The sequence below is a fragment of the Strigops habroptila genome, chromosome 16, assembly GCF_004027225.2.
Source record: "Strigops habroptila isolate Jane chromosome 16, bStrHab1.2.pri, whole genome shotgun sequence".
Classification (NCBI taxonomy): Eukaryota; Metazoa; Chordata; class Aves; order Psittaciformes; family Psittacidae; genus Strigops; species Strigops habroptila.
In genome coordinates, this window is record NC_044292.2 from 6,120,964 (window position 1) to 6,146,695 (window position 25,732).

General features: G+C 49.2%; 1 protein-coding gene across 1 annotated transcript; it reads left to right on the forward strand.

Moving 5' to 3' along the window:
* The first annotated feature begins 7,296 nt into the window (after positions 1–7,296).
* Positions 7,297–24,833, forward strand: VWA1 (von Willebrand factor A domain containing 1). Its single transcript, XM_030507753.1, has 6 exons — positions 7,297–7,818; positions 13,768–14,331; positions 19,217–19,495; positions 20,326–20,598; positions 21,303–21,572; positions 22,221–24,833. Exons 1-6 carry the CDS (start codon positions 7,746–7,748, stop codon positions 22,259–22,261), a joined length of 1,500 nt encoding a protein of 499 aa, XP_030363613.1. The 5' UTR covers positions 7,297–7,745; the 3' UTR covers positions 22,262–24,833.
* Positions 24,834–25,732: the final 899 nt, after the last annotated feature.

Genomic DNA, 25,732 nt, shown 5'->3' on the forward strand with positions numbered 1-25,732 from the left:
CCTGCAGAGCTGCATGAGGTATTGGGCTGTAAAACTGCCTTAACTCCTGGTGCAACTCAAAGACACTGGGTACAGAAGGTGAAACAAGCAAAATAGCCTCCTGGGGAGGAGAAGCTGAACCTTTGGCTTGGTTGTGTCTTTACTGGCTCCTCCCTCAGACACCCTGCAGACAAACTGGCCCAGGAAGACTGTCCAAAGGCATGAGTCTCCTCTGTGTGCGTGCAGAACGCTTCCTCTGCCGTGCCTTGCTCTCCCGTGTGCGCCTGCAGGCTGCTCCAGGTTGTCTTTGCTCTTGGGCTGACACGCGAAGAGACTACAAAGTATATGGAGAGGCTGAGGACTTGCTGTTCAATGGAAAACAGCAGCTTATTGCGTAGCTAGAAATTCCTCAGGAAATTCCTCAGGCCAGCTCTCTTAAATTTGGCTTTTCCCAGTTGTCTGGGCTTTCCTAGCAGGATAGAGATAGCGGATGGAAGTAGAGCAATAAGGAAAATGATCCACTCCAAAGAATATCCTTTGGTTTAAAAACTGACCACTACATCCAGACCTTGTCTGTACTGCTTAGAAGTGGCTCCAGTTTTCAGAGCTACTCTGCTTCCTGGCAAGCAAAGTGTGCTATAGTCTGATCCAGCTGGGAAAAAGGAGGCAGGAATCCGGTCTTGGAGACTTCTGGGTTGTGATTCCACATGTAAAGCTGAGTCTGAGCATGCTGGCAAGTCCTGTACAACCAGCCCCAAGTCCTGTTTGCACTTCAGTCAGTTCTGTCAGCGTGTCCCATTGGCAAGGATGCTGGCTTGGATTTGACCAAAAGGCTGCAGTGCAGCTTGGCTTTGGGGAAAACCAGATTTCACTTTCATATAGAGGGTGCTTTATTCTCCAGGGACCACTTACTGGAAGTGCTGGATCTAGAATGAAGGGCATTTCCAACGTGAGCTGAAAGCCCAGGACTGAAGCAGTGAAGCAAAGAGCTCTCTCTGTCAGCAGTTCCTTGGCACGGAAGCTGATGCATGTGGACAGCCACTACTATCTCTGGCAATGGGATGGAGGATGCTTTATGACAAGCCAGCAGATATTAACTCAGCCTGCTGCACACAAGAGGAGCCTCTGCAGAAACTGGGACAGAAGGTGCCAGAGATTTAGCTATGTCTGACCTACCTGACAAAAGGAGCAATCCAGAAGCCTCTCAATGAGCAGTGAACCACTTACATTGTCTTTTTCTGTTTCTCCTCTTTTACCCCTTCACTACTACCCGTCTCAGCTGAGAATCACAGGCAGGAGCAAGGAGAAGATGCAGTCTTTGGGCCTGTGGTACCCTGGGTTCGGATGGGTAAGTGAGCTGGGCTGTGGCAGACCACTCAGGCCCGAGTGCCACAGCTCTGCTTTACACTGCTGGCATCCAGCCCTCCTGCTTTGCCCCCCCTCTGTATCAGGTTGCTCTTTGACCTGCTCCTGGGACTCTGCAAATGATCTCATTTGTTCCTACAGATTTAAACCAGTTCAGAGCCCAGAGGTAAGGTGAGAGCAAGAAGCTGCTTGAACTCCATGGGAGTTTGTGAGCTTGTAAACAGAACTGGCCCAGCTGCAGTCCAGAGTCAGGCTGCTGCACGGCTACATCATAAGCTTAAAGAGCTGCGTACAGATGCCTCTCTCCTACTATCATCCCTTTCAGCACATGAGCAAACTGTGTGTATTAGCTCTTAACAGTCACATCTGCTTTTATATCTGGCTCAAAATAACAGTGCAAAGCCCCATACCAGCCCATCACTGCAGTTCTTAAATGCCTTTACAAATGAGAAAGCAGCAGCAGCTGCTGTTAGTTCTGGGCCAGTTGCTCTGAAGACAATAGGAGCACTGTATCATTAAAGCATGGTTCCTGTACATCCTACAGTATAATTATGTGATCTCTTGCCCTGTTGTATGGATTACACGAGATGCAGCTCAGTCTTGGAATGGTGCACTCATTGAGGGCACACTTTCTCAGGCCTGGGACAATGTTAGTGACTGGTGATGGGAGCTGGCATGCAGATAAGCTTCCTGCTATCAGCAGCGTTGCTCCACAAGCTGTGCTGGGACAACTTCAGCACATGGTGGAGTTTGCAGAGTCACAACCCTGCACCAGCTCTGAAGCAACGCAGCAGCTCCAAGACCTACCAGCTGGAGCTGGCCCTGTCTCTTACTTGCAGTCCTACCTTGCTGCCTGTTGTTCTTGCTCATATTCACTAAGGTGATCAAACAAAAACAGTGGTAAAGGAGCAGTGCTCACTGTAACTGTAGCATCATAAGCCCACTTTTGAGGCAGTGCTCAGAGCATTCTGGTCCTGGACAGGTGATTAGATGGACAGAGGAGAGCCAAGTCCAGTGCTTTCCCTCTGGACTTGCCTTGAAGATGGTCTTCTTGCTGAACTACTGCTCTTATAGGATCTGAAGTCCTGCTCTTATTGCCTGACACTTTGGATGCTGTGAGGAAAAGGGTGCAGAGGCATCACTTCCATTCAACATCCTGCGTAGGCTCTTTATTGCACTTGGCAATCTCCTGATTTGCTTGCACACTGTCAAGGCTTTCTTTTTCCATCTATATCCACTATCCCCTCCACTGAGTAGGCTGGAGTGTGCAAGAGGCTGGGAGGGCTGCAGCTGGGACAGCTGGCCTGAGCTGACAACAGGGATATTCCTTAACATACGATGTGTTCAGCAATAAAAACTATGGAAAAATGGAAATGGGAAGACATTTGTCTTCCCAAGTACGTTTGTGTTGAGGCCCTGCTTTCCAGAAAGTGGGTAAACATCTGTTTGCTGATGGGAAGTAGTGAATAAGGTCCTTAGTTTGCTTTGCTTTATTAAACTGCCCTTACTTTGACCCATAAGTTCCTTGCTGCTGGTGGGTGCTCAGCTGCTGGCTGGGATCAACACACCACCCAGCCCTCCCCCAGCTATAAAACTCCCTTGCAGTCAAGATGCTCTTTACATCAAGATGTTCTGCAGCAGCTTGCTCACATGTTCCAGCGCTGAACAGCCACTACCTAATCCCAGTGAAAAGTGGAAAAAATGGCTCTTTTTATAAAGGAAAAGGCATTTCACTTATAAATGCTCCTCCGCTCCTGAAATGCTGGGCTATGACTCAAATGTGTGCCCTTTCAGTCATTCTCTGATGCTCTTTCTAAATGCCACTGCGAAGAGCTAGTGGGCTGCTATAGTTGTCTAGAATGTTAGCAGAACCAAAGCAGGGGTGAAAATGTAGGAAGGGAGCAGACAAATGGGATTGAGTCCCAAGAGCGATGCCAGCTGCACAGCTGGGAAATCTGGCATGAATCATGCAGTGAAGAGACACTATTTACCTTGGATTTACCAGGATTCTCTCTGGCATCCTGCTCAAACTGCTCCCTCCCCACTCAGCTTAACTGATGCTAATTGTCAGGGTGAATTGACTCAGCGTTATTACCATTTCCTTTTGCATGGTATTATTTCTCTGCAATAATATTACCCACGGACTCAGCGCAGGTTTGAAATCACAAGAGGCAGCACTTGAAGCTCCTTCAGAGCTCAATCAAGCACATGTTGTCCAGATCTCATAGAACCTGAGGAGCAAACTGTCTGCTGCCCAACAGCCAGAGGGAACTAAAGCCTCTCACATGAGCAGGCAGCTGCTTAGAGAACCTCATCCCTCTTGTCCATTAGACATGGAAATAACACACAGGTAGACACAAACATAAACACCTTCATTTTGAAATAGGCTGCTGCAAATGGGTACCAAAGACATAAGGATGCTGTGTGCTGGCATGACCCCATGCTGGAGGGGAAACAGGAGGAGTGCCCACCCATGGCACTGTTTCTGAAGTATTTTCTTATTGCTGGGTGTTATCAGGCTATTTTTAAAAGGGTCCTGATAATCCTGCAGCCAGTTCCTTCAATGTTAGTATGGGAAGCAGCCTTTCCCAGTATAGTGACACTAGCTTGGGTGGTTGCATTACTCCAGAGTAAGTTTTTCCTCACATATCCCGAGTTTTAGCGTAACACTGCTGCAAGCTACTGCACTGCACCCCAGCAGTGGCTGTATGTTTGCGTTGGATGACTCTTTAGGATGCTTTGGGCAGCAAGAGATTGTCTATAAGCTAGACCTTACCTCAGTGTGGAGTCATTCCCAGTCATTGGGCAGCTTTTGAGAAACACAAACCTGGTGAATGCAGGGAGTAAACATGTCTATTTTTGTAGTTTGTCTTCCAAGTCAAACCAAAATAAGAGCTGACTTGAGGCTGGAGATGCGTGACACACTGTTAACTGAGACCTGACAACACGGGGCCTGATCCTCTCTGCTGACTTACACAGAGGCATTTCTGGAGTCAGGGCAGCTCGTGCCCTCCAGCCGTGCAGCCTGGAGCTGTTTAATGCTGTGTGACGTGGAGGGGCAGTCAGATGAGCCACCCGTGGTCAGTGTTTGGAGGAAAACCTGCATGATTCAGTTGCTATCTGCATCTTCTGTGTCACCATGAGCTGGCAGGGGTCTTGCCTTCCAGCACAAGACCCTGGTGCATGTGTTCAAGTTGGGTTACAGGCACCTTGGACTTCCCACCCATGTTGGGCTGCACAAACTTTCCCCGGAGTTCAAGGGGGAGTTTCCTTCATCATTCTCCCTGTGTTGCTTTGCTTCCTTTCCAAACAGGGATTTTCCAAATTGCCATATATAGAATAGCCCCTCCAAACAAAAACTGTTGTGTAGAGCTGAAAAAAGGCTGTGTTCCCAAAAGCCTCTTTGTTCCAGCTGCAGGAATTTGTCTCCAAGAGGATATTGCATCTCTTCAGAAACTGTGTATTGTTGACATCGCCGGAATGTCAGGGCAGCTGCAGCATGCCAGCAGAGCTCAGCACCATGGTACTGAGGCTTGTGCTGTGCAGGATACGTGTGGGCATGTCTGAGTCTCGGTAATATCACGCTCAAAGTAGAGTAGATTGGGGAGTGCTGGCATTCATTTGAGTTTTGGTTTTACTTTTACGGTGTTTAATTGTTCCTGAGCTGTTCTGTAACGTGGCCATGGTGAGATGATGAAGATCCTGAGTGAATTCCAGTCAAGGCAATGAAAGGTGAAGAACATGAGAGGGAGCTGAGCCTAAGCTGAGGTCCGTATCCAGGTTCTGCTCCCATCTAAGCAGGAGCAAACCTGGAGTGGTACAGCAGGCTTCAGAGTGCAGGATGCCACTAGGCGAGAGTCAGCATGTGCATGCACCAGCCTTACTGGAAACAGGATCTCTCAGTTACAGGAAAGCTTAAAAATAAAACCAAATTGTGTAAGATCTAATTATTTTCCAGGCTGTTTTTTCCTGCTTCCACCTGTCCCAGCAGGGCTCACAGGGAGATAAAGGCTGAAATGTCTGCAGGCTGCAGGGTGTGAATGGTGTTCACACTGATAAACTGGCAAAAAAGGGAATTATTCTAAGATGAGCAACCCTTCCGTGGAAAGATTTCCTTGGGAAGTGAGTAATGGAAGGAAATCACCTCCGTGTACCTACCAGCCCTCACCAAGGGGCTCTGAACATGCATCTGTGAGCCCAGGGAACCAGACCTGTAGCATCTCTAGCTCACTGTCTTTGTCATTTCATGTACAGGTTGTTGGGCAAAGGGGCAGAAGGGGGACAGGACAGGAGCAGATGGAGGTCTAGGTTAGTTGGTGAGAAGCAGATGGTTTGCAGTAGGGCAATACTTGCTTCCTCCAGCCCATCCCTTGCACATCCCAGCTCCAGAGCACAACCAGTGTGAGAACAATAAGTAGGACACATTTGCCAGCAGAGAACAAGGATGTGACTGAACAAGCACTTCACTCAGCAGTGGGTTGGAAAGCCTTTTGCCTTCTTGGCTGCTGTCATGGTCAATACAGCAGCAGCTGCATGGAATGTGATTCTGTGCAATGGGAATCAATGGACTTGCTCAGATTGGTGAATTAGACCATGGTGTGCTTTGCTTTGCTGTGTAACTCTTCCCTGGAAGCTTGCTTGCCAAATGAGACTCCAAACTGAGGGCTTCACTGCCAGAGAACCTGCACTTCACCATGAGTGCTGCTAAATCAGCGCGGCTCTGACAGGGAGGAGGATCTCACAAGTTACATGCTCTTGGTAGGAGAGCAGAGTGTCTAATTCTCTGGGATAATGCTTATTGCAGCCTGCATGAATGGGTGGGTGAGGCTGTCCCTCATGTAGGGTTATGTTTCATCACATTGAGGTATCAACCTGCTGTTGTGAAGCTCCTTGGTGATGCAGCTGGGTACCAGCCTGGGAGGGGAAACCCAGACAAGTGCCCAAGAAGCTTAATGAGCTGACAGAATCCATGGTTTCTCAATGGGATCTGATTTCTTGGACCTGTTCTGACTTTCCATTCAGTTGATGAGTTTGGATACAACTTTTTCCCCACCCTGCACAGCTCCTTGGTTCACTCTTTACAGTTCCCAGGAGAGAGAATCAAATTGGAGGAAATATTGCTCACAGGTTCCAGAAATCCCACAGGCTTCTAAACATTCCTCCTTTGCTGTATTCTAGCCTATCTTGTTTGTCACTCCTTATGTTAGGGGAGAGGACAATGGATTAGTCTCTTCACAACTGGGTGCAACTTTCCTACTAGTAATGCCTGAATCTGTCCAGAAGCAGCACTTGTTAAAGCCTAAAGTAGGAAAAATGGGAAAGGGATTATTGTCTCCTCTTCCTGATGAGTAGGAGCCAAAAGTGGATACAGGGACAGCAGGACTGCTCCATCCCTGGCAGTGTTCAAGGCCAGGCTGGACAGAGCCTTGGGTGACATGGTCTAGTGTGAGGTGTCCCTGCCCATGGCAGGGGGTTGGAACTAAATGATCTTAAGGTCCTTTCCAACCCAAACCATTCTATGATTCTATGACATCCATGAGAATGGGAATGATGTTTGGTCCATCTTTTGTTCTGGCAAGTCTCCTGCATCCAGGGAAATGCAGAAGGTGCATGCCAGTGAAGATGGAACGTCTTTAGTATGTGCTCACTGCGAAGCTCTTCTGCCCCTCCATCCAGTCAGAGATCGGTCACAGGTTTATTTCAGCCCTGTGAGTCCCCTTTGACTCAGAAGTTTGCTGTACCCCTCGTGTTTCGCCCCCTGTGGGGCAGCACAGGGGCAGGGACACACGTTGGGTAGCGCTAGGACCTGGGGAGTGCTCAGCCTGCCTCCTCCCAGCAGATTAGCCAATATTCCCAGGGCAGGGCAGGCTCCTCAGCCTGTCTACTTCTTTCCTCTATATATGTGGTTTTCCTTCTTCTAGTTCATTCCAGAGCAAAGCAGCTTTGGATTTCTCTGAGCTGCTTTTTTTCCCTCCCAGTAGCTGGACCGCTGCCAGTGTCTTGCAGGGCCCAAGTTTTATCTATAGGGATCTCTTTCTCGGAGCAGCCCAGCTGCACACAGGCTGCCTGCGACCGAATCCACGCTCCTGGGGCGCGTTGAAGTCGGGAGAGGAGCAGCAGCAGGGGTGCTGTTTGTGCCTCTCCTCCAGCTATTCCTGTCAAGATGGATTTATGACTTTAAAAGGGGGGGGAAGGAAAATTGCCTACAGGAGCCAGAGCTTCCACGACAGCCCAGCACACATAAAGAAGCAGCCGGATCTCGAGGCATGAGCAACGTAGAAGTGGCACCCTGGGATCTGGTGGATCCTTGCACGTAATATGACTGATCTTAAGCCTTTCATCTGCCTTCACAGAGCCGAGCTTTTGGATTTAAGGTAGTTTGCCCAGGACCAGACTTTGCTATGTTGGCCAAGACAGTGCTTTCTCTTGGTCTGTGGCTGCAGTTTGCTGCGGGACAGAACACACCTGAGAGAGGTGAGTGCCTAAAAAGACAAGGGGGTTCCTTAGCGCTCCCGCTTTTAATACCTCCTGGTCCTTAAGAGCTTCTCATAAAGCCTTTTCAGAATAAAAGCTAAGGTTCTATTGCTGCTTTAGGTGTATGGTTATACGTGTATGTTCTTTTGCTTGTTTCCAGTAGCAGAAACTGTTTCAGAAACTTGCAGTTTAGTGCAACTGTATGGAAAAGGTCCTCATTCCTCACTCTTACCTGTGTACTGAGGCACATTAAGAGAAGTACAAGTAGTGATTGATACTATACCTGTCTTGTTGTTCTGTTGCTAATCTCTGTAATTCAATCATTATTTCCTCTTTAAAATGCTTTCTCTTGGATACTGTTCAGGGAGAATGGCTGTGGGTCAGTATTGCAGAACTGATGGGGGGGAAAGGGACGCAGAGGAGATGAATGTCTCACTTCTGGTTCCTGCCCTGTGGCACTGGGCAGAACACTTAGCCCACATCCTGATGGCTGAGCTGATGCAGTTACTGTGCTCACAAGCAGAAGGTTCTGTTTTTCAACTGCAGGGCTTCTGCTGGCTGCATCTGGCTTTCCCTGCACCTGGGCAGTGTAATCCAGTGTGAAAGGAGAACGGAACCCCTTGTCCATCTGGACAGGAGGTCCTCAGCTCAGGCAGCTGGGGTCTGATTCTGCTGCTGGTAGCAGAGCAGACTGTGTATTGCTCGGATCCCCTTACAGGGTGCTGGATTCTGTCCCCCAGTGGCACAGGCTGCTTCAGGAATGGTGCTGCTGCCTCTGGCATTGGCACGATGCTCAATGCCCACACAGGCAGCAGTTATTCCTATTGTCCTGTGTTCCTGCTGCCATGGGAGTTTATGTGGCCATTCCCCAGCCCAGGCTAAGAAGAGCGCCCCGACCTTCAGAGTATGTGCAAAAGCAAGCCAAGGCTTTCCGGAGGGATTGTGCCTTGCTCCAGGGTCAGAGTTGCGTGTGTTGTGTTATTGATGTGCTGACTGTGGCTTGCAGGCTGCCAAGCACCCTCAGAGGAAATGAACCTGCGGGTGGGCAAGGTGCCATCCCCAGCAGCTTTGATGTGGGGCCTCCTGGGCTCCTCCCAGGTGCTCCCTGAAGCCACCCTGAGCAAACAGCCAGGCTGGCAGGGCTCCTGGGCATGGGCAGCTCTTGTCTGGAGGTGCTGAGCTGCTGTGCTGTGGTCACACAGTGACAGGAACTCTCTGAGAGGCAGGGATGCATCTTCGTAGCTCTGTTTCCTAAGCTCTTGACTGAGTGTGAATGATTGTGGCTTTATCCTAGGCTGCAGTGGACCAAGTGAGGAAGCTACTGGTGGCCAGTGGTGCTTCTCCATGCTCAGGAATGACTGGCTTTTCCAGGGTGATGGCCACTGATGTAGTGCAAAAGGCACAAAGTCAAGGCAGAGCATTGCATGATCAGTTCCACCACTTTCCTGTTTGGGTCCAGCTTCAGATCTCTGTTATATCAGTGTAAAGTATGAGCATTTTGTAGCTTGGGCTTTGATAAATGAACCAGGTATTGTTACCTGGTTACTCTGGACCAGCATCAGCAGTAAATGATGGGGATGTTGCTGTCTGTGTGGGTGCAGCAAGCAAAAATCAGACACAGCTCCTCCATCTGCACTTTGTAGAGGGCCCTGCACTTACTGAGCTCCGAAGCACAGCTCAGTACCTGGCACAATTCCACAATTCCAGGACTCCCGAGGCTCTGAATAAAACAGCAGAGATAGTGAAACTCCTGAAAAGATCATAAGAGATGGTAACCCAGCTTCCTTCCTGCCAGAGGAATTTGTCTGAAGGGCCATTTCTCAACCTGCAGCCTGTAATCTGTGGCACAGACGAGCTGGAACCTGCATAGGCACCTTGGGCTTTTAGTCACACCAGTATATGTTGCTTGGTGAGGCTCAGCTCCTTACCTAGGCAGGTGATGTAGCTGCTCCCCATGGCACAGGCCTCGCTGACATGGTTTTAAGTGTAAAACACCTCCCGGATGGTGGGATACCCCCTTTCTGGGGAGGCAGTGCCTTTCTCCTGCCTCTCACTGCGATCCCAGGGGGCCACAGGGAAGCACAGATTGTGTTCTTCAGCCTCCAGACCTGGCTCTGTTCATGATAGAACTCTTTCCCTTGCATGGCCAAACAGTGAGAAAGGAAGACAAACAATTTCAAGCATAGTTAACCAAGACAGGACATGATCTGGTTTTGGCTGTTAAATCCTTTATGCTCTGCAAGTTCCAAGCCCTGTGTACGTCAGGCGTGTGCTCAGGCCCCAGCTGAGAGCACAGGGATCTCTTGAAGCGGATGTCTCCTGTCAGCATCTCGGTGTCAGGGAAGTCTGACCAGCTGCTTTTCCCTTGGAAAAGCCAAACCTTTCAATAGGCAATGCCATGAATCCATGGTGATATTTTGCTCCCTTCAAAACACTTCTTTGCATGACTGATCTGCGTCTACTGACCACGTGTCAGCTAGAGGGTGACAACAGGATACTGCCATGTGCTCTGCTCCCTGCACTGGAGCACAGCAGCAGCAATGATAGGAGGTCTGTAGAGTCATTCCTCAGCTCTTCAGGAGCAGTTCTGGAGGCAGGGAAGTGCAAATGGATGTTCCTTCTCTCCCAACCTCACCACAAGTGAGAAATCTTCACTTGTCCTCTTGCCAAAGAGCAGATCTTCCTTCTGTAAAGCAAAGAAAGGGCTTGAAAACAGCATCTGCTTGCGTAATGCAGGGATTTACTGCTAACAAACCTCAGCAGCCCCACCTCTGGCACGGCTGGCATGTTTGTATTGGATGAAGGACAAAGAGCAGGAAGAAAGATGAGGAATTGAAAACCTTAACCTGAAGGGAAGGATGGTGGAGTGCCCAGTCACTTCACAAGCGTTGCCACGCTCCTGATGTGGTGAGATCCTTTCTCTAGGTATTTTATGGATCTTTTCTGCTGACAAAACCTAAATGGGAGGAATTTGTTTCCATCTTAGGCAGGGCTGAGTGTTAAGCAGAGGTAAGTGTGATGGTATTTGCCTGTATGAAGGATTAGCCTCCTGCTCCACCCACAGACAGTCCTTTAGCTCCAAAACATATACCTGCCCACCAGCGTAACTGCTGCTGCTGTTAACCAGTTGTTAACCAGTTGTTAACCAGTTGTTAACCAGTGCTTTCTACCCTGCAGGCAGAACATTGTGCCAAGGTGTGGCTGTTCCTGCAGAGCCTCCTCATTGACTATTTCCTCATCCTATTTCCAGCAACAGATGATGGGTCAAACCAGTGCTTAGAGGATGTTAACATCACACCCAGCTCTCCTGGTGCCCCAGGGCTGCAGGGGAAAGCCAAGAGTGCAGTTTGACAGGGCCATGGCTCTCTACTCTTTGTTCTTCTCTCTTGAGCAGATGTCCCATGCTGGTTTTCACCCCTGTGTTCCCCTATGCAGGTAGCTTGGCAGTGGAGGGGTTTTTGCTTGTGCCTGCTCCCTTGTGGTGAATTCCGAGTGCTGGTACCTGTGAGCCTGTGTACCAGTTGTGAGCAATGAATGTCCTTTGGCCATTGCTCCCTGCCCTGCCAGGGGGGGAGCTTTCACAGCCACTTGTTGCAGCATTTGGGAAACCAGTGACACTTCTCAACCTGGTGAGGAGAAACGGTGATTTCCTCCTGGGAGGCAGCAATCCCTGTGCCCAGATCTCTCCCCATGGCTTTCCAGCCAAATAAGTGGCTTGTACTTCCTCCAGTGGAGGGGAAAGCACAAAGCCATGGCTGCATGTGTGTGACTTGCTTCATGCAGCCAGAAGCTCTTGTTGCTCTGCCCTGCTGGAATGCCATGAGGAGGCAGGGAGCTCTAGGAACCAGTGGCAGGGACCTGCAGGTCGCAGGTTCAGCTCATCTGTGTGATGAGGTGATGAAACTGCACATTGCTATGGGCAAGGAGGATTGCTTACTGGACTTTACTTCTATTTTCTGCTGGGCTCTGAATGCCAAGTTGCTGGGTGTGTGTCTAACATAGGGCTGAGCTGTGCTGGGTCATGCAGAATGGGCTGTAATCCACATAGATTGCAGGTCCTACTCCTAACAGTCAGGACACACAGCAGATCCCTTGTACCTACTCACTGTCCCCCTGCCCTGCTCCTTTCCCTCGCCTTGACTTTGCCATCTCATATCTGCCTCTTGGAGTGGTGCCCCAGACAGGGTTTAGCAATCCCTGCCCATCTCTGCCAGGCTCATTGCCATCCCTGTGCCTGCCTTGACATGGTTTCTGCAGCGTCTGCATGAGGTCTCCCTGGAGCTATTAACATTTTGGGAGCCTTTCCATTCAGCTGTCTACTGCCTCATGGTTTTGGCTCCTACATGGCTCCAGCACTCCACTGCGTGCTGCGCCAGCTCCATCTGTGCTCCAGAGCCCATGTTGCTTGGCCACGCCGTGTTCCTGATCCCTTCACTGGTAGAGGAGCCCAAAAGGGCAGGCAGGAACCTTTGGTCCAAGGCTTTTTCTCCCTTCTTGCACCTCAAAAGCTGGGTGGTGGTGAATAGAATTCCAACTTCACTACTGATATTCCAGCTATTGTAAATCTCTCAAGCTTTAAGAGTAGTAGAAGGAGGAGTCCCCTATGTCTATGTGCTTCTCATGCAGCAGTTTAACTGAAATGGTAAGAAAATGAGTGAAATGGAGTGGGATGCCAGATCACACCCTCAAAGCATGTTCTTCTTGACACACTGCATTCTTCTGCACAAATGGGTCTCTGCAGCCCCGTCCCAGACATCTTGAGCCCCTTTGAGATGCTGCTCCTAAGACTGGCTGGGAGAGGAGGTCAATATGTATTCAGAAGAGCAGGAAAACATCAGATTAGCCTAGCTTTTAGCAAGTGCTGGAGGGAGGAGTCCCTCCATTCCAGGCTTCCCTGCCAGCAGTGGTATAAATCAGGAGCTTCCTGCCAGGCTTGTGTGGACCGAGCCGCAGCCAGTTCTGAGAAGCAGCCGCCTCTCCTGGGACAGCAGAGCCAGCAGGTTTCCTCATCGAGTTTCTTTATCATTCCATTCTTCTCCAAATACAGCTCGTTTTTCTTCCAGGCGCTGCCATTGCCGTGAGGTGGGATAAACCTGGGAGTTGCTTTAGGCTCTAACGTTGCTCCTGACCTTGGCAGTTGCTTGGGACCAGCAGTTTGCTGCTTTCTCTTGGGGCTGCAGCTCCTTGCGCCAGAGCAGCAGCAGGGGATGGCAGAGGCTGCTCCCTGGCACAGGGCACTGACCCGCTGGCTTAGGCTGGTGAGGAATGTTCCCAACTCCTGGAACACATCCACCTCCAGCCTGGAGCAGCAAGTACGGAGGCTCAGCGTGGTGTTGTGTAACAAGAGGTGTCAGAGCAAGCTGATGTAGCTCAGAGGCATTCTTTTTCTGCAGCAGGATCCAGGACTTGTGGGTTGTACTTTTAACTCTACCCTGATTCCTGTGCCTCAGCTCCTGCCTCTTTACATTGCTCTGGCCTTTCAGTTTATCTGTGCTGGTTTGATAACCTGTGCCTGGAAAGCCTGTCTTGAGGTTTGGTATGTTTGTGCAGTGCAGGTGTTGAGATAATTTAGCTTATGAGCGATCACAGGCAAACTTCTGGCTAATGCTTCAGTGTTAGCATTAAGCAAAGCTGCCCGATGAGGGATGTTGGGGTGCCAGGGAGATGGGGTGAGAAGCTCCTGGAATAAAGCCCGGGAGCCCTCACACTACAAGCAAATAATAGTAATAAAAAGGAGCAAATCCTGAAGTCTCTACCCAGCAAAAGTCTCACTGAATGCTGAGATTTGGCAGTCCTGGGGTAGAGGTGGGACTTGATCTTAAAAGTCTTTTCCAATCTACTTGATTCTATGATTCTATGACTTATGACCAAGCTTTCTACACAGATGCCTGTGCAGCTTTGGGTCCACACCATTCCACTAACCCACCTCCCTCTCTTTTCCCTTACTAGGTCCCCAGCCCTCTGTTTCCAACTCAGAGGGGGATCTCCTCTTCTTACTGGACAGCTCTGGCAGCGTCTCCTACTATGAGTTTTCCAGGGTCAAGGAATTCATGTGGGACCTTGTACAACCCTTCACCTTTGGCCCCAAAGATGTCCAGACCAGCATCATCCACATCAGCACTACACCCACCATGGAGTTCCCGTTTGACCGGTACCAGTCCAGTGGTTCTCTACAACAAGCCATCCGGGACACTCGGCAGCTCATGGGTGACACCAACACAGGCAAAGCACTCTCCTATGCCAAGGAGAAGCTCTTCAGTAATGAAGCTGGTGCCCGGCCTGATGTACCCAAGGTACTGGTTTGGGTGACGGATGGTTTCTCCACTGATGACATCTCTGAACCCATGAAGCTGCTGAAGGACATGGGAGTAACAGTGTTCATCGTCAGCACGGGACGATGGAACTACCTGGAGCTCTCTGCTGCTGCCAGCCAGCCTCCTGAGAAGCACCTGCACTTTGTGGATGTTGATGATTTAACCATCATCACCAAAGAGCTGCGAGATTCTATCCTAGGTACAGCGGGGCTGGGTTGTGCTCAGTGGGAGCTTGCAGCATGGCTGGATGTGAGCTAATGCCTGGCTCTGCAGGGCAGGCAATCCCCTAAACACAATGGTCATGCTGACCCACAACTGCTGCCCTTGCAAACTGGGCTGCTTTGTCCACAATGCGATAGGTCCAAGTATAATCCAAACCTTTTAGGAGGTCTGGGACAAGTATCTTTATTCCCCTTGGAATGTCCCATAACTGACTGGGACAAATTCCCTTCTGCAGACCTGTTACTGAGATGAACTTGTAGCTCAGTTGTTAATAGAGGAAGGAGTTTTAGGCAGTGTATTACCTGGATTCCTTAAAACCCCACAAGGCTTTGAACTGAAACTGTTCAGACATCCATGTGAGTCAAGCATAGCATGGAAATGCCTCCACCTGCACAGGTTAATTGTTAACCAGAGACTTCCCCAACAGGCAATGAATAGACTCCAGCAAAGGCTGCTGGCTGGGAGCAAGGTACCCAAGTCCCTTGAGCTTGATCTTTATGTTCAGGGTGATTTGTGTTCTCTATAATGCTCTCTGGCTATGAGCCATCTGATGGAGGCGGAGGACACGAATGCCCACACAAAATGAGGTGTGCATGCTTGGGAAGGATTTGCTCCTGTCAGCTCCCTCAAACTCTTGTCTAGGATAGATCCGATGCCCTACATACACCATTGTGTGTTAGCACAGTGGCTGGCACACACTGAGGTGTCTAACTCCTGCCTACAAGTATCTGGCAGTTGCTCTCACAAAGAGCAATTAGGGATGGTGCTTGCTGTCAGCATTAAGACTGTAGGAGAGGAATGGTTTTGTTCCATAAATCCCCTGTTGGAACGTGTTCCCCATCTGCCAGATCTATAGCTTGCCTTGGCTAGCACAGCCCTTGGAAGAAAACCCCAGCCCTGCCTCGTTAGGCTGAGCAGCCCAACCACCACCTCTGTGTTGCTAATGTGGTTGTGGCCGTTGCTGTGCAGGGAGCAGGAACAGCCAGAGCTGACCTTCAGCAATCCTGCTCTTTAAAGCATCCAGGGAGGGCTCTGAGGAGACCCAAAGCCCTAATCTGGGCCAGAAGACAGGCATGAGGAAGCCAAGAGGAACACCTCATGCTAATCTGCATGCTGCACTGCACAGAGCATGTTCTTTTTGCAGCTCCTGAATGCCAGCACGGTGGGAGTGCCTGTGATTGCCTCTGCCTCCCAGATCCCTCTGGATTTGTTTGGAAAGCTGAGTTACTATGACTCTGCAGACTTTCCATTGATTTTTTTTTCAGGAGGTTCACTCTCCATTGGAAATCCTGTTCTAATTCCTCATTTGGCTTCTCTGTGAGTTGGTTAGAGCTGGCTTTGGAGTGTCCAAGTAACCCTTTCTGCAAACCCTCTGTATGGAGCAGTTCCTATTCCAGTGATCATTGAACAAATCACACACAGGGACTATGTTCTGCACTCATCCACATCTCCCCTGTGTGAGCATGGGGCCGCACCAGCAGCCCTGCCACAGGACCAGACACCACACAACCCCACGTGCTTTGTCTCAAGTGGCTGTTTCAGCTTCTAGCACATCCTGAATCCAGGTGGTGTAAAGGAGCATCCCAAAATGAGAAGTCACCTGCATATCTTTGCAGCACAAGATTCACTTGGAGATCTGCAAAGGTAATGAGCACTCTGCTGTGCCCAAGGGCAGTATTCCATGCATCCACCAGGTCTAGAAGTTACTAGTCTGGGATTTTAATGGAAGGTGAGATTCCCACATGAATCCAGGGGCTGGTGCCTGGATTTTGGTAACATCAGACTTTGGTAGCATCACCTGAATCAACCTGAATAAAGCCACACGTGTCCACTCTTCCCTGTCTGGAGGAGGCAGCCCTCATCACTCCCTTCCTGCTTCTGGCCCCTGGGATAGCAGGGATAGCCAGGATCCTTGGCAGGCAGAAATTAGGCCTTTCCAACTCTGGAATGGCCCAGACCGGTTTATTATCACTGCTGTCTTGTCTTCATCTCTTGCTACTGTTGAAAAGCCTTTTGTAATGCACAAACAAGCTTTGTCAAGAGTTGCTCTCCTCCCTCCACCTCCTATCCAGGAATGAGGTGTTTCATGCCAGCTCCGTAGATACTCCAACACAATGATCCCAGGTTTCTTAGGAAGAACCTTCAAATACAGTCAACCCAAGGCATTCCTTGGAGCTGACATCAGGGTCTGTGCTAGCACCCACTTGCTCTCCGTTCAGCCAGTTGAATTAACAACTGCTGACTTGTTCCATCCTTTGGCACCATCTTCTGAGCCAAGTTCTGCAGGAGCCTACCTGGGAGCAGTCACAAAACATCAGCCACTTCCCGTCCATATTCGGGGCAACACATTCCTGACCTGGACCAAGGTCCTGGAGAACTTCAGCTGCAGTGAAGGCTTTGAGCCTGGAGCCCTCTGACATCCTCACTTAGCACAGAACATAAGCAGGTGACCACAGGGAGTAATCTCAGGCTTGAATGTCCACCCTGGTAACGGAGAAGTGTGATCCCCTTCCCAGCATCAGAACCTTGACCCCATCCACGTTAAAGCATGGAAATAGAGCAATGAAGCAGAAGTGATTTGTCCCAAGTCCCAGCTGAAGCTTCTGCAGAGAGGGGATCGTGTCCCCAGGGCTGGAACAGGCTCATCTGCTGCCTGGCTGCATTTCTTACACTCATCATGAAAGCAGCAGCATTCCTGTGGGTCTCATCTTGACCTCCCCAGCATTCATGTGGCTTTAAAATGGTGTTTCAAGTCACCATGAGGTGCAGGTAGAAGGCGAGTGTGTCGCAGGCTGTCTCTGAGTGTTGTTAGGAAGGTACCATCTAATACAAGAGATGAACTTGCTGCTTCCCTCTGGGAATGAGGAGGTGCTGTGAAGCATACCATGAGCATTTCCTTTCTAGGGTTTATTGCTCTCTTTACATGCTCAAGGTATCCACAATCTGGCAACAACAGCCGAGCTATTTGCTGTGGGCTTCCTGCAGCACATCGCTCAGGTGTTGCACCGTGTCCCTTCAATCTGCCTCATTTATTCCCTGTCTCCCTGGGCCCTGCCTCCAAACTCACTCATTTCCCTGAGCTTTTGGCAGGACTTGTGGTGCTGAGGCCGTTCCTGTGCTCCCTGTTCTTCTGTGGCTTGGCAACTGGTAGCTGTGGGGCTCACAGAAGGGGGCAGTGCCCCAGGCCCTGTGGTGCTGCCTCCTCCAAGCTCTCACTGGGTGGAGTGCTGCTGGCTGGGAGCGGGCAGGACATTGGGAATGTTCCTGCCTGCCTGGGACAGCCAAGGAACAGCTCACAGGAAAAAGTGAGCCTGCTGTATTGGTACAGGGAAGCTGGCAGGGACCGGGAGGAGGAGAGCTCATCTTCTCCAGGACAAGTCTGGGGGCACAGGGATACCCCCTGTTCTCTTGCAGATCTGGGCAGACTTGTGCCTCCCTTTATTGATGTGTAACCCACAGCCAGTGAGAGTTACTTAGAATACTCTGAAGTGTTTAAGCTTGGTACTATCCTAAGGTTTCAAGAGTGAGACTGTGCAGAGCAAATGCACTTCTTAAAGGCTCAAGGTGCTTTTAAACATGCTTCAAGAAAGAAAAGAGCGTCTTTGTCTTCATATGCCACTTCCCTGGAGCTAGAAACAACCTCCTGTGTGTTTCTGTCCCTCTGGAAGACCAGAGAACAGTGGAATTCTGCCCAAGGTGGGCTCACATGTGTCAGAGGGGTTGAGTGGCAGAGGAAGCTGGGGCCTGCAGAGCAACAGGACAGGTATTGCTGTCTGTATTTGGGCTCTAGAACTCAAAGGTAGCACAAGCCTTGAAGAGCAGCCTCTGTGCAAGGGGGGAGAGAGGTGAGATAGCACAAGAGCAGCTCTGAATGTTGAATGTCACAGAACAATGGAGCTCTGTGAAACACTGCAGGGAGTGACTGTGGCAGGGATGAATGCAGCTGGACAGTGCCCAACTGCTGCCCCTTCTTCCTGGCCACTGAGTACAGGCAGGGAGAGGGAGAAATGTGCTGCTTCACACTCTGAGCTGCTCCACATACATGGCAAAACGTAGGGGTTTGGTTTCACTAGGGGGTGAATTCCACAGGGAGCTTGGGATGAACTGACTGATGGAGTTCGGGAACCTGGATGCCCAAATTGAGTCTCCAGCTTTGCCACAGGCAGTGCCAGGGCTGTTTGCCATGTTGGGTACATGGTGAAGTCTTGCTGAGTGTGGGGAGCTGCCTGCTTGGCCAGGAACAGCAACTCACAGACGTCTGTTGGGTGATGGTGGCTGCCCAGAGTTTGCTGGACCACTCCAGGTTCATTCCTGGTGGTACAAGGCAGGATGGGCAGGGGCATGGTCCATGCCAGGCCTCTGCCACAGCACATCACCAGACCCATTTGGCCTTAGCACAGGGGACAAAGCAGAGAGAATGGACAGAGAAAGCTGGGGCTTTACAGAGCAACTTGGAGGCTTGTGGCAAACTGGTTTGTGGCTGGAGATGCCTGGGAGGCAACGTGCAGTGTTCCTGAGCTGAAGCCTGTTGTGCAGGCACACCTGAGCTTTCTGTTCAGTGAAAGGGTCTGCCTGAGAGGCAGGAGCAGTGTGAAAACCCAAATATTGCTGCCCCAGGTGACACGTGTTTGATATTTTTTAGCTTTATGCTTGGCTTCAAGGGTTTCGTTTTGTGCTCCTGAACCTTTCAAAGAGGGTCTGGTTCACTGAATTGCTGTGAAGGGGCTTGGTTACACTGAGGAGACTTCAGCTGTGATCCAGTGTTGCTGGAGGCTCGTCTCCAGAAGGGCCTGTGTTTCAGATGTGCCATGTTCTGTTATTAATGTCAGTAGTGTGATTTCTTGCCTCTGTTTCTCTTCCAGATGTTATCCAAGCTAATCGGCTCCATGCAGTAGATATCACCTCAAGCAGCTTCCGCCTGGTGTGGCCCAAACTCCTCTCCCAAGAAACTGGCTACTACACCCTAGAGTATGCTCCAATAGATGATCTAGCAAGGAAGAGGACAAATCAAGTGTCTGGGGCTCACACTAGCCTCACGCTGAGCAACCTTGCACCAGAAACTACGTACGAGGTGGCACTCATTCCTGAATCCAACATCCACTACTTCCCTCCCCAGACAACAAGGGTTACTACCCTGGCAGGTAAAATATGCATAGTTGTGACCAAGGGGGAAGTCTCCACTGTGCTGAGCCTCATATATATATATATATACACACACGTATATATATATAACTAACAACTAAACAACTGGGACAGCCCTTGGTCTGCATCCCACATGGTCTGATTGGTGGAGGCAGATGATTGTGGTCAGGACAGAATATAATGAGCTGCTTTATGCTGGCACTCAACTGGCAGCTTTTTACTTAGAGATGTTCTGGACTGCCCAGAACAGGGGATCAGGTCTGATGATCATAAGATCCAACCCTTCCAATTCCATTCCAATACCCTGAATGTATTAATCTAGAGTAAAGCAGAGCCTACTGCCCTGGGCAAAGAAGGCAGGAGCTTCAACTTGCAAGTATTTATCAGGGCTGAGGTGGAGAGCCCACTGTGGGTAAAGCACAGGCTGGTGCATGTCCTTACTCACCATCCCAGTGTGCTGGTCAGGCAGGAGCAGTGCTGCCTTCTGTGGGGTACTGCCAAAGGGGAACTTTGACTCTTGTGGCTTGAGCAGCTGCTGTGGGAACAAGGAGATGCCTGTCTCCTACCTCAGGCTGCAGGTGCAGCAAGGGAGAGTAATGCTCTTGAAGCCGGCAGATGCTGCTTCTCCAGGCAGGTCTATCCACTGATGGGGAATCCCTGTGTAAGAGGGAAGGAAAGAGGGAGCACTCGGAGCAGAAGCCAGCCCCTCTGTGCAGATTGTGTGCAGTCATTTGGGCCAGGAGAATAACTCAGATTTATGCTGGATAGCAACTTGTGTTCTTATGCCTTGAATTACCTGCTCATTCACATCTTTATACATTGCTTTCAGAGGAAATAAGCCCAGCCCAGGTTTTCATCTCTGAGTCTGGGCCACACAGCTTCCATGTGAGTTGGGCTCCTACCCTGGACAGTGTGGTCAGCTATCAGGTCCTGTATGGACCACTGCCTGGGAACTCGGTGAAGCTGCTGGAGGTGGATGGTGAGCACAATGGCACCGTGGTGGAGAACCTGGCAGCCAACACAACCTACCTGGTGACAGTGACTGCGATCTACAGATCAGGAAAGGAGAGATCCCTGTCAGCTAAAGCATGCACCCAGGAAGGTGAGTGAGCAGCACGCTGCTGACAGAAACCAGATGGGCACAAGGGGTCTCTGAAATCCCTGTTTCTTTGCACAGATCATTTGCCTTTAGGTGAAGCCAGAGAATTCAGCCCAGTCACTGGGGAGGGGTGAGAGAAAGGGAAAGCTGCAGCTTTCCAATGAACAACACATGATATGCCATTAGGATGGAGCAGATGTATAAGGCATAGGGCTGAAAGAAAATGAGACATGCACAATATGACTGCTATTACAGGGTGCATGCTGCCAAGCTGCTGGTGTAGTCACGAGCAGAACAGATTTGGAGATCCCTGAATCTTCCTAAGGAGGGAAAGGCAGTTTTCTTTATTCTTTTCTCCTCAGTATCTGTTCGTTGGCATCAGAAGGGTGGAAATTTCATCAGGAGAAGCTTCTGCTCTGAAGAGGTACCTGTAAAGGTATTGCAGGAGGCAAAATCTAGCTGTTATCAGGACTCAAGAGTGAGGAGCTCAGAGAATGACAGCAGCTGAAGGTGTGGGAGTGGCCTGTGCCTAACAGTGCCATCAAAAGCATTTTGTGCTGGTACCAGAGCAAAGTTAAAGAGTGATGGACTATCATCTTTACAACAGCAAGACCAGGCTGATTGGTCTCCTCAGGAGGAACAAGGAGTTAGGCAGTAAGGATCACTCCATACAAATAGCCACAGTAACATGCATCTTCTTTCTGTAGAGGGCTCCAAAGTGAGGCACCTTCGCTTTGAAGACATGGGCCCCAACACCCTGAAAGCCTCCTGGGACTCTGCTGATGGGAAGGTCCTTGGTTACAGAGTGAGATGCCGGCGGCAGACGGGCCCTTCGTCTGTCATCAGTGTGTCACCACAGATCCACAGCGTGCTCCTCACAGACCTGCCTGCAGGCACCACCAACAAAGTGTGTGTGAAGCCCATGTACAAGAACCAGGCAGGCAAAGGGCTGTGCCGCATGGTGCACATGCAGCCAGGTGAGCTGGGGTGCAAGGCACAATCCTGGGGCACTTTAGCCAAGGGAAAGTGTCCTGCAGGGCATTGAGGTGCTGGAGATCCAACACAGAGGAGCCCTCATGGCTGAAGTACTCTGTGCTCATCAGTTAGCTTGCCAACAGGGCTTCATCACAGCTACCAGCCCAAAGGTACTGCCAAAGACGGGTCTTTTCCCCGTTTTTAAGAGCAATACTCCTCCTAGTGGCATTATATTTGCAGGCAGGAGAAAAGGGGTGCAGTGGAGACAGTCCTGCATTTACTTTGGGATGATTGCTAAAAGCTGGCATGGGCATTGGAAGTGCTGTTTAAAAGTTACTTGAACTCTTGGCTATCCTTTACTTTTCAACGTGGCAGGGACTAGCTGCGATTAAACACAGCTACTGAGGCACAACACATCTTTCTTCCTTCCACTACCCAGAAGCCACTTACTGTCACAAAACACAAAGGGTTCTTGACAGGCTGAAGTGAAGCAAGAGCTAAAAACGCTGTGTGACAGTGCAGGAGCACAGCCTTTTTCCCAGCAAGAGGCTGGAGTGGTGGAAATGACCACAAGGATGACATCTCTGACTCAGTCACTGTTGGAGAATGCATGGATAAAGCTGACATTATACTTCTTGTGTTCTTTCCAGCTACCGAAGCCCAAGGATATAAGCACAGACAGAGAGCGTGACAGACTCTGGAATGAACTGATTCCCAGCAGAGCAAGGAATCTTGCTTGGGCAAAGACTTGGACAAAAAGGAGGGGTCAGGAAGGGGACTGGAAAGCTCACAGATCATCTCCCAACCTGCACTGTCCATTGAGATGTCCTGGTTGTCAAGCCTAAAGGCTGCCCTCAGCCGAGTTCTCCCAAAGCTTAAAGGTTTGGCTTGGCAGTATGGAACAGCCAATCCGACTAATAGATCCCAAATCTGTACCCTCTTTTATATCAATGCCTGACAAATAACAAACCAAAGGCCAAGTGCTGAATCCTCACTCTTGCTTGCTTACTGCCTGTGCTCTATTTATTAAATGTTGATGCAGTTTTATTTCTGCAGCTTATGAACATGTTCACAACAGGCTGTTTATACCCTGCCCTTTCCTTCTGGGCACCTGCACCCAGAGAAAGACTACACGTGGCCAAATCCATTTGTGCTGTCAACTGCCACTGGAGCTGAGACTTGACAAAGAGCAGCTTTCCTCCAACTCATCCAGTGAACTCTACAGGTAGCTCAAATGAGGCATCCCAAAAGTATAGCATGGAAGGGAAAGGCATTAGCAGAAAGAGGAGTAACAGAAATGTACAGAATGCAGAGGAGATTGGGTCAAAGCCACCAGGATTTCTGAGAAGAGGAAGAAAAGAGGTTGTTAACCCACTTGGCCTTTGGCCAGGACATGGAGGAGGCGCTATAAAAACCATCCTGCCTTTTATAAAGTGCCAGGACAGTTCAGTGTTCCCAGATGGGCTTTGGTTTATGGCAGAGTTTAGTCAGTGAACTCTGACAAACAGAATGATAGGGCCATGCTGAGGTGCATGAGCACTGTCAGAGGGCTCCAGCAGAGAAGTTTGCTCACACTCTGCCTGCTGCATTCTTGAGTCTCATCAACGCTGTTCCACTTCTCCCTGTGACATTGGTATTAAATTCATCTGCTGGAATGACATACAGATCCCGGATGGACTTTGAAAGGTTCCATTTCCCCAAGTCATTTGTCTTGGGGTTTGGTGTCAGTCAGAGAGCAGGAAGCTCAAAAACTTGGGAATTTGCTTCCCCTGCAGGTTACTCTATTTTAGAGCTCTCAGCCTTCAGCTGAGTCAAGGAGCAGCAGTGAGCCAAGAAAAGCCAGACAGCGAGAGCATCTAAAGCAGGTATTTGTTTCTCCTTCAAATACACACCCCCAAACCATAGTGCAGAACTGCCTGGGTCATGACCACTGTATTACTGTGGCATACCTGCAACTAGTTTCATCAAATTGGATGCAATTCCTGCATCCAGCAGGAGATTAATTAGCCTGTTCGGTGACTAAGTATGGACAGTAAGTATCATTCCAGGCTCTATCCTCTGCTCTGAAAACACCGAGCATATCTTTTGTGTCTTGTCCTGGGCTTCCACCCACTGCTAAGCTTGAGCTACACTTAAAAATTGGGTTTTTAGGGAAGAAGAGTAACTCTCATTCTTTCCCTTTGGCCCCTGGCTTGAATTTGCTGTCACAAAGCTACTCTCTGGAAAGGGTTGCTGGGGAAAGAAAGGACAATTTTTCATACCTATTAACAAAGCCATTGGATCATCATGGTTCCAAAATTGAGGGCTTAGGGCTGTAAAGACACGTATATAATTCTGCTAACAAACCCCACATCAGTGGGAACACCTTCCCTCAGCAATGCTTGCTCTATTTTAACTTCATTGCTTGTTTGTCCTACACATGGAACTGTGTTTTTAAGCTGTGCTGTATGTTGGAGAGCCCCCACACAGTGTTTCTCCATCCTGCAAACCCTCTGTTAGCTCTCCTTATGGACTTCTTAAAACAGCTCCTTTGGAAGCTGTGAGGACCTTGTCTCCTGAGTGCTGAATCCATCATGTCTAGGTTTATGGAGCTTTTGCCTTGGGCTGTCTTCTTGTAGAGGAGAAAGGGATAGGAGGGAGGCAAGTCATTCATTAACTCGATAAGAAGATTTCACATGATTTGTGTTCTCCTTTGGAATGTGTGTTTGTGACTGATTAATCTTCATGGCGATGGTGTTGAGGGGAAGATAAAGCCTCTGGAATCTCTCATGCAATAAGATAATCTTGTTCATTCTTGCTGTAGGACAAAGTAATTCTGCATAGCTCCCTGCGTAGTTGATTAGTGCATTAACATGGCATCCCCCCCAATTGTAATGCATCATTTTGAAGACAATTAAATATACAATACAAGAGCTACTGGATGATTACTTTGTTCTTGATGGCAATAAGGACAAATCTGTTAAGAGCAGTTTTTGTTCTTATGGGAGGTATTCATCTCAATTTTAAATGACTGGTAAGTAAGCATTCCACCCAGGGTTTCATAGTCTGCTTTACATGGAATTCCCCCAAATAAATGTGTCAAATATCCAAGTAGAAATACATCAGTCTCAATGTCTCAGCTCCAGTAATAATTGTTTTACAAGGAGCCAAAGAGCAAATATCCCTTAAATCTTGGCAGAACTGGTAGTGTTTGTGAACATGAACATTGCAGTGGGACAGGTAAGTTAGATTAACCTTGTTTTAATAAAGCCTAATGATTTCTAGGGCTGTTTGATCATCTCATCTGTACTGATATCATGGATATGACACCCAAACACCTGTGTAGAGTGAAAGCACAAACCATCAGGACTCCCAGGAGGAGCTCAGTTCTATGTGTGGGGACTATATATTTGTAGGTAGGCTGTTCCAGTTTTTCTTTAGGGACCTCCTGATGCATGTACTGTTGGCTATTATTAAAGATTTAGCTTTTTGTTGCTAGTGGGATCTGCTGGTTGTTCCCATGTTGTTTGATATTGTGGTCACTTGGCAGAAACTTGCTCCAAGGTGTGTATGATCCAGACTCACTGCAATGTCAAAGTACAACTACAATTCAGATGCAGTAGCTAATCTCTCACAGCAGTGTGGAGGTTCCATCTGCACTTGGCTACTGTCAGCCAGAAAGGTGTTTAATTTGCTGTAGTAGATGATTGCCTGCTACAAACAAGCTTAACTCTGACACTTCACTAGGAAATACAAGCCAGCATACACAGGTGGGAAAGCTCAGGAATGCCTTTACCACTGCCAAGATGAAGGAAAAGACTCCCCCAATTCGGAATTGGTGCTGATTGTACAAGCTGAGGGAGGAGCCTGATTTAGATAGTGAAATGGGCTCAGAAAATAGCCTGTGAATGCAATTGTCAGTGGTTTAGGGCTTAGCTTTCCTTTTGTACTGAGCAATACTGCAATCAAATCGTTATTAACCATTCACTATATATTCATTGACCCAAGATAAGAGATTAAAGACGTTACTTAGAAAACTGTGGATAAAACACGATTAATTATTTTGAGGAATAGGGCTGTAACAGCCATCGACTGCTTTTGCCAACTGCACTGGTTCTCCAAAATATATGTATGGCAGTATGGAATCACTGATTTATTTATATGTCTATTTAGAGAAAGAAAT

What these genes read in the sequence shown, in the direction of transcription:
- VWA1 (XM_030507753.1), top strand. Translation starts at nt 7,746, where the DNA reads ATGTTGGCCAAGACAGTGCTTTCTCTTGGTCTGTGGCTGCAGTTTGCT. An exon ending in GCTGCGAGATTCTATCCTAG is followed by an intron (nt 14,332 to 19,216) that starts GTACAGCGGGGC and finishes TTTCTCTTCCAG; the next exon opens with ATGTTATCCAAGCTAATCGG. An exon ending in AAGGGTTACTACCCTGGCAG is followed by an intron (nt 19,496 to 20,325) that starts GTAAAATATGCA and finishes CATTGCTTTCAG; the next exon opens with AGGAAATAAGCCCAGCCCAG.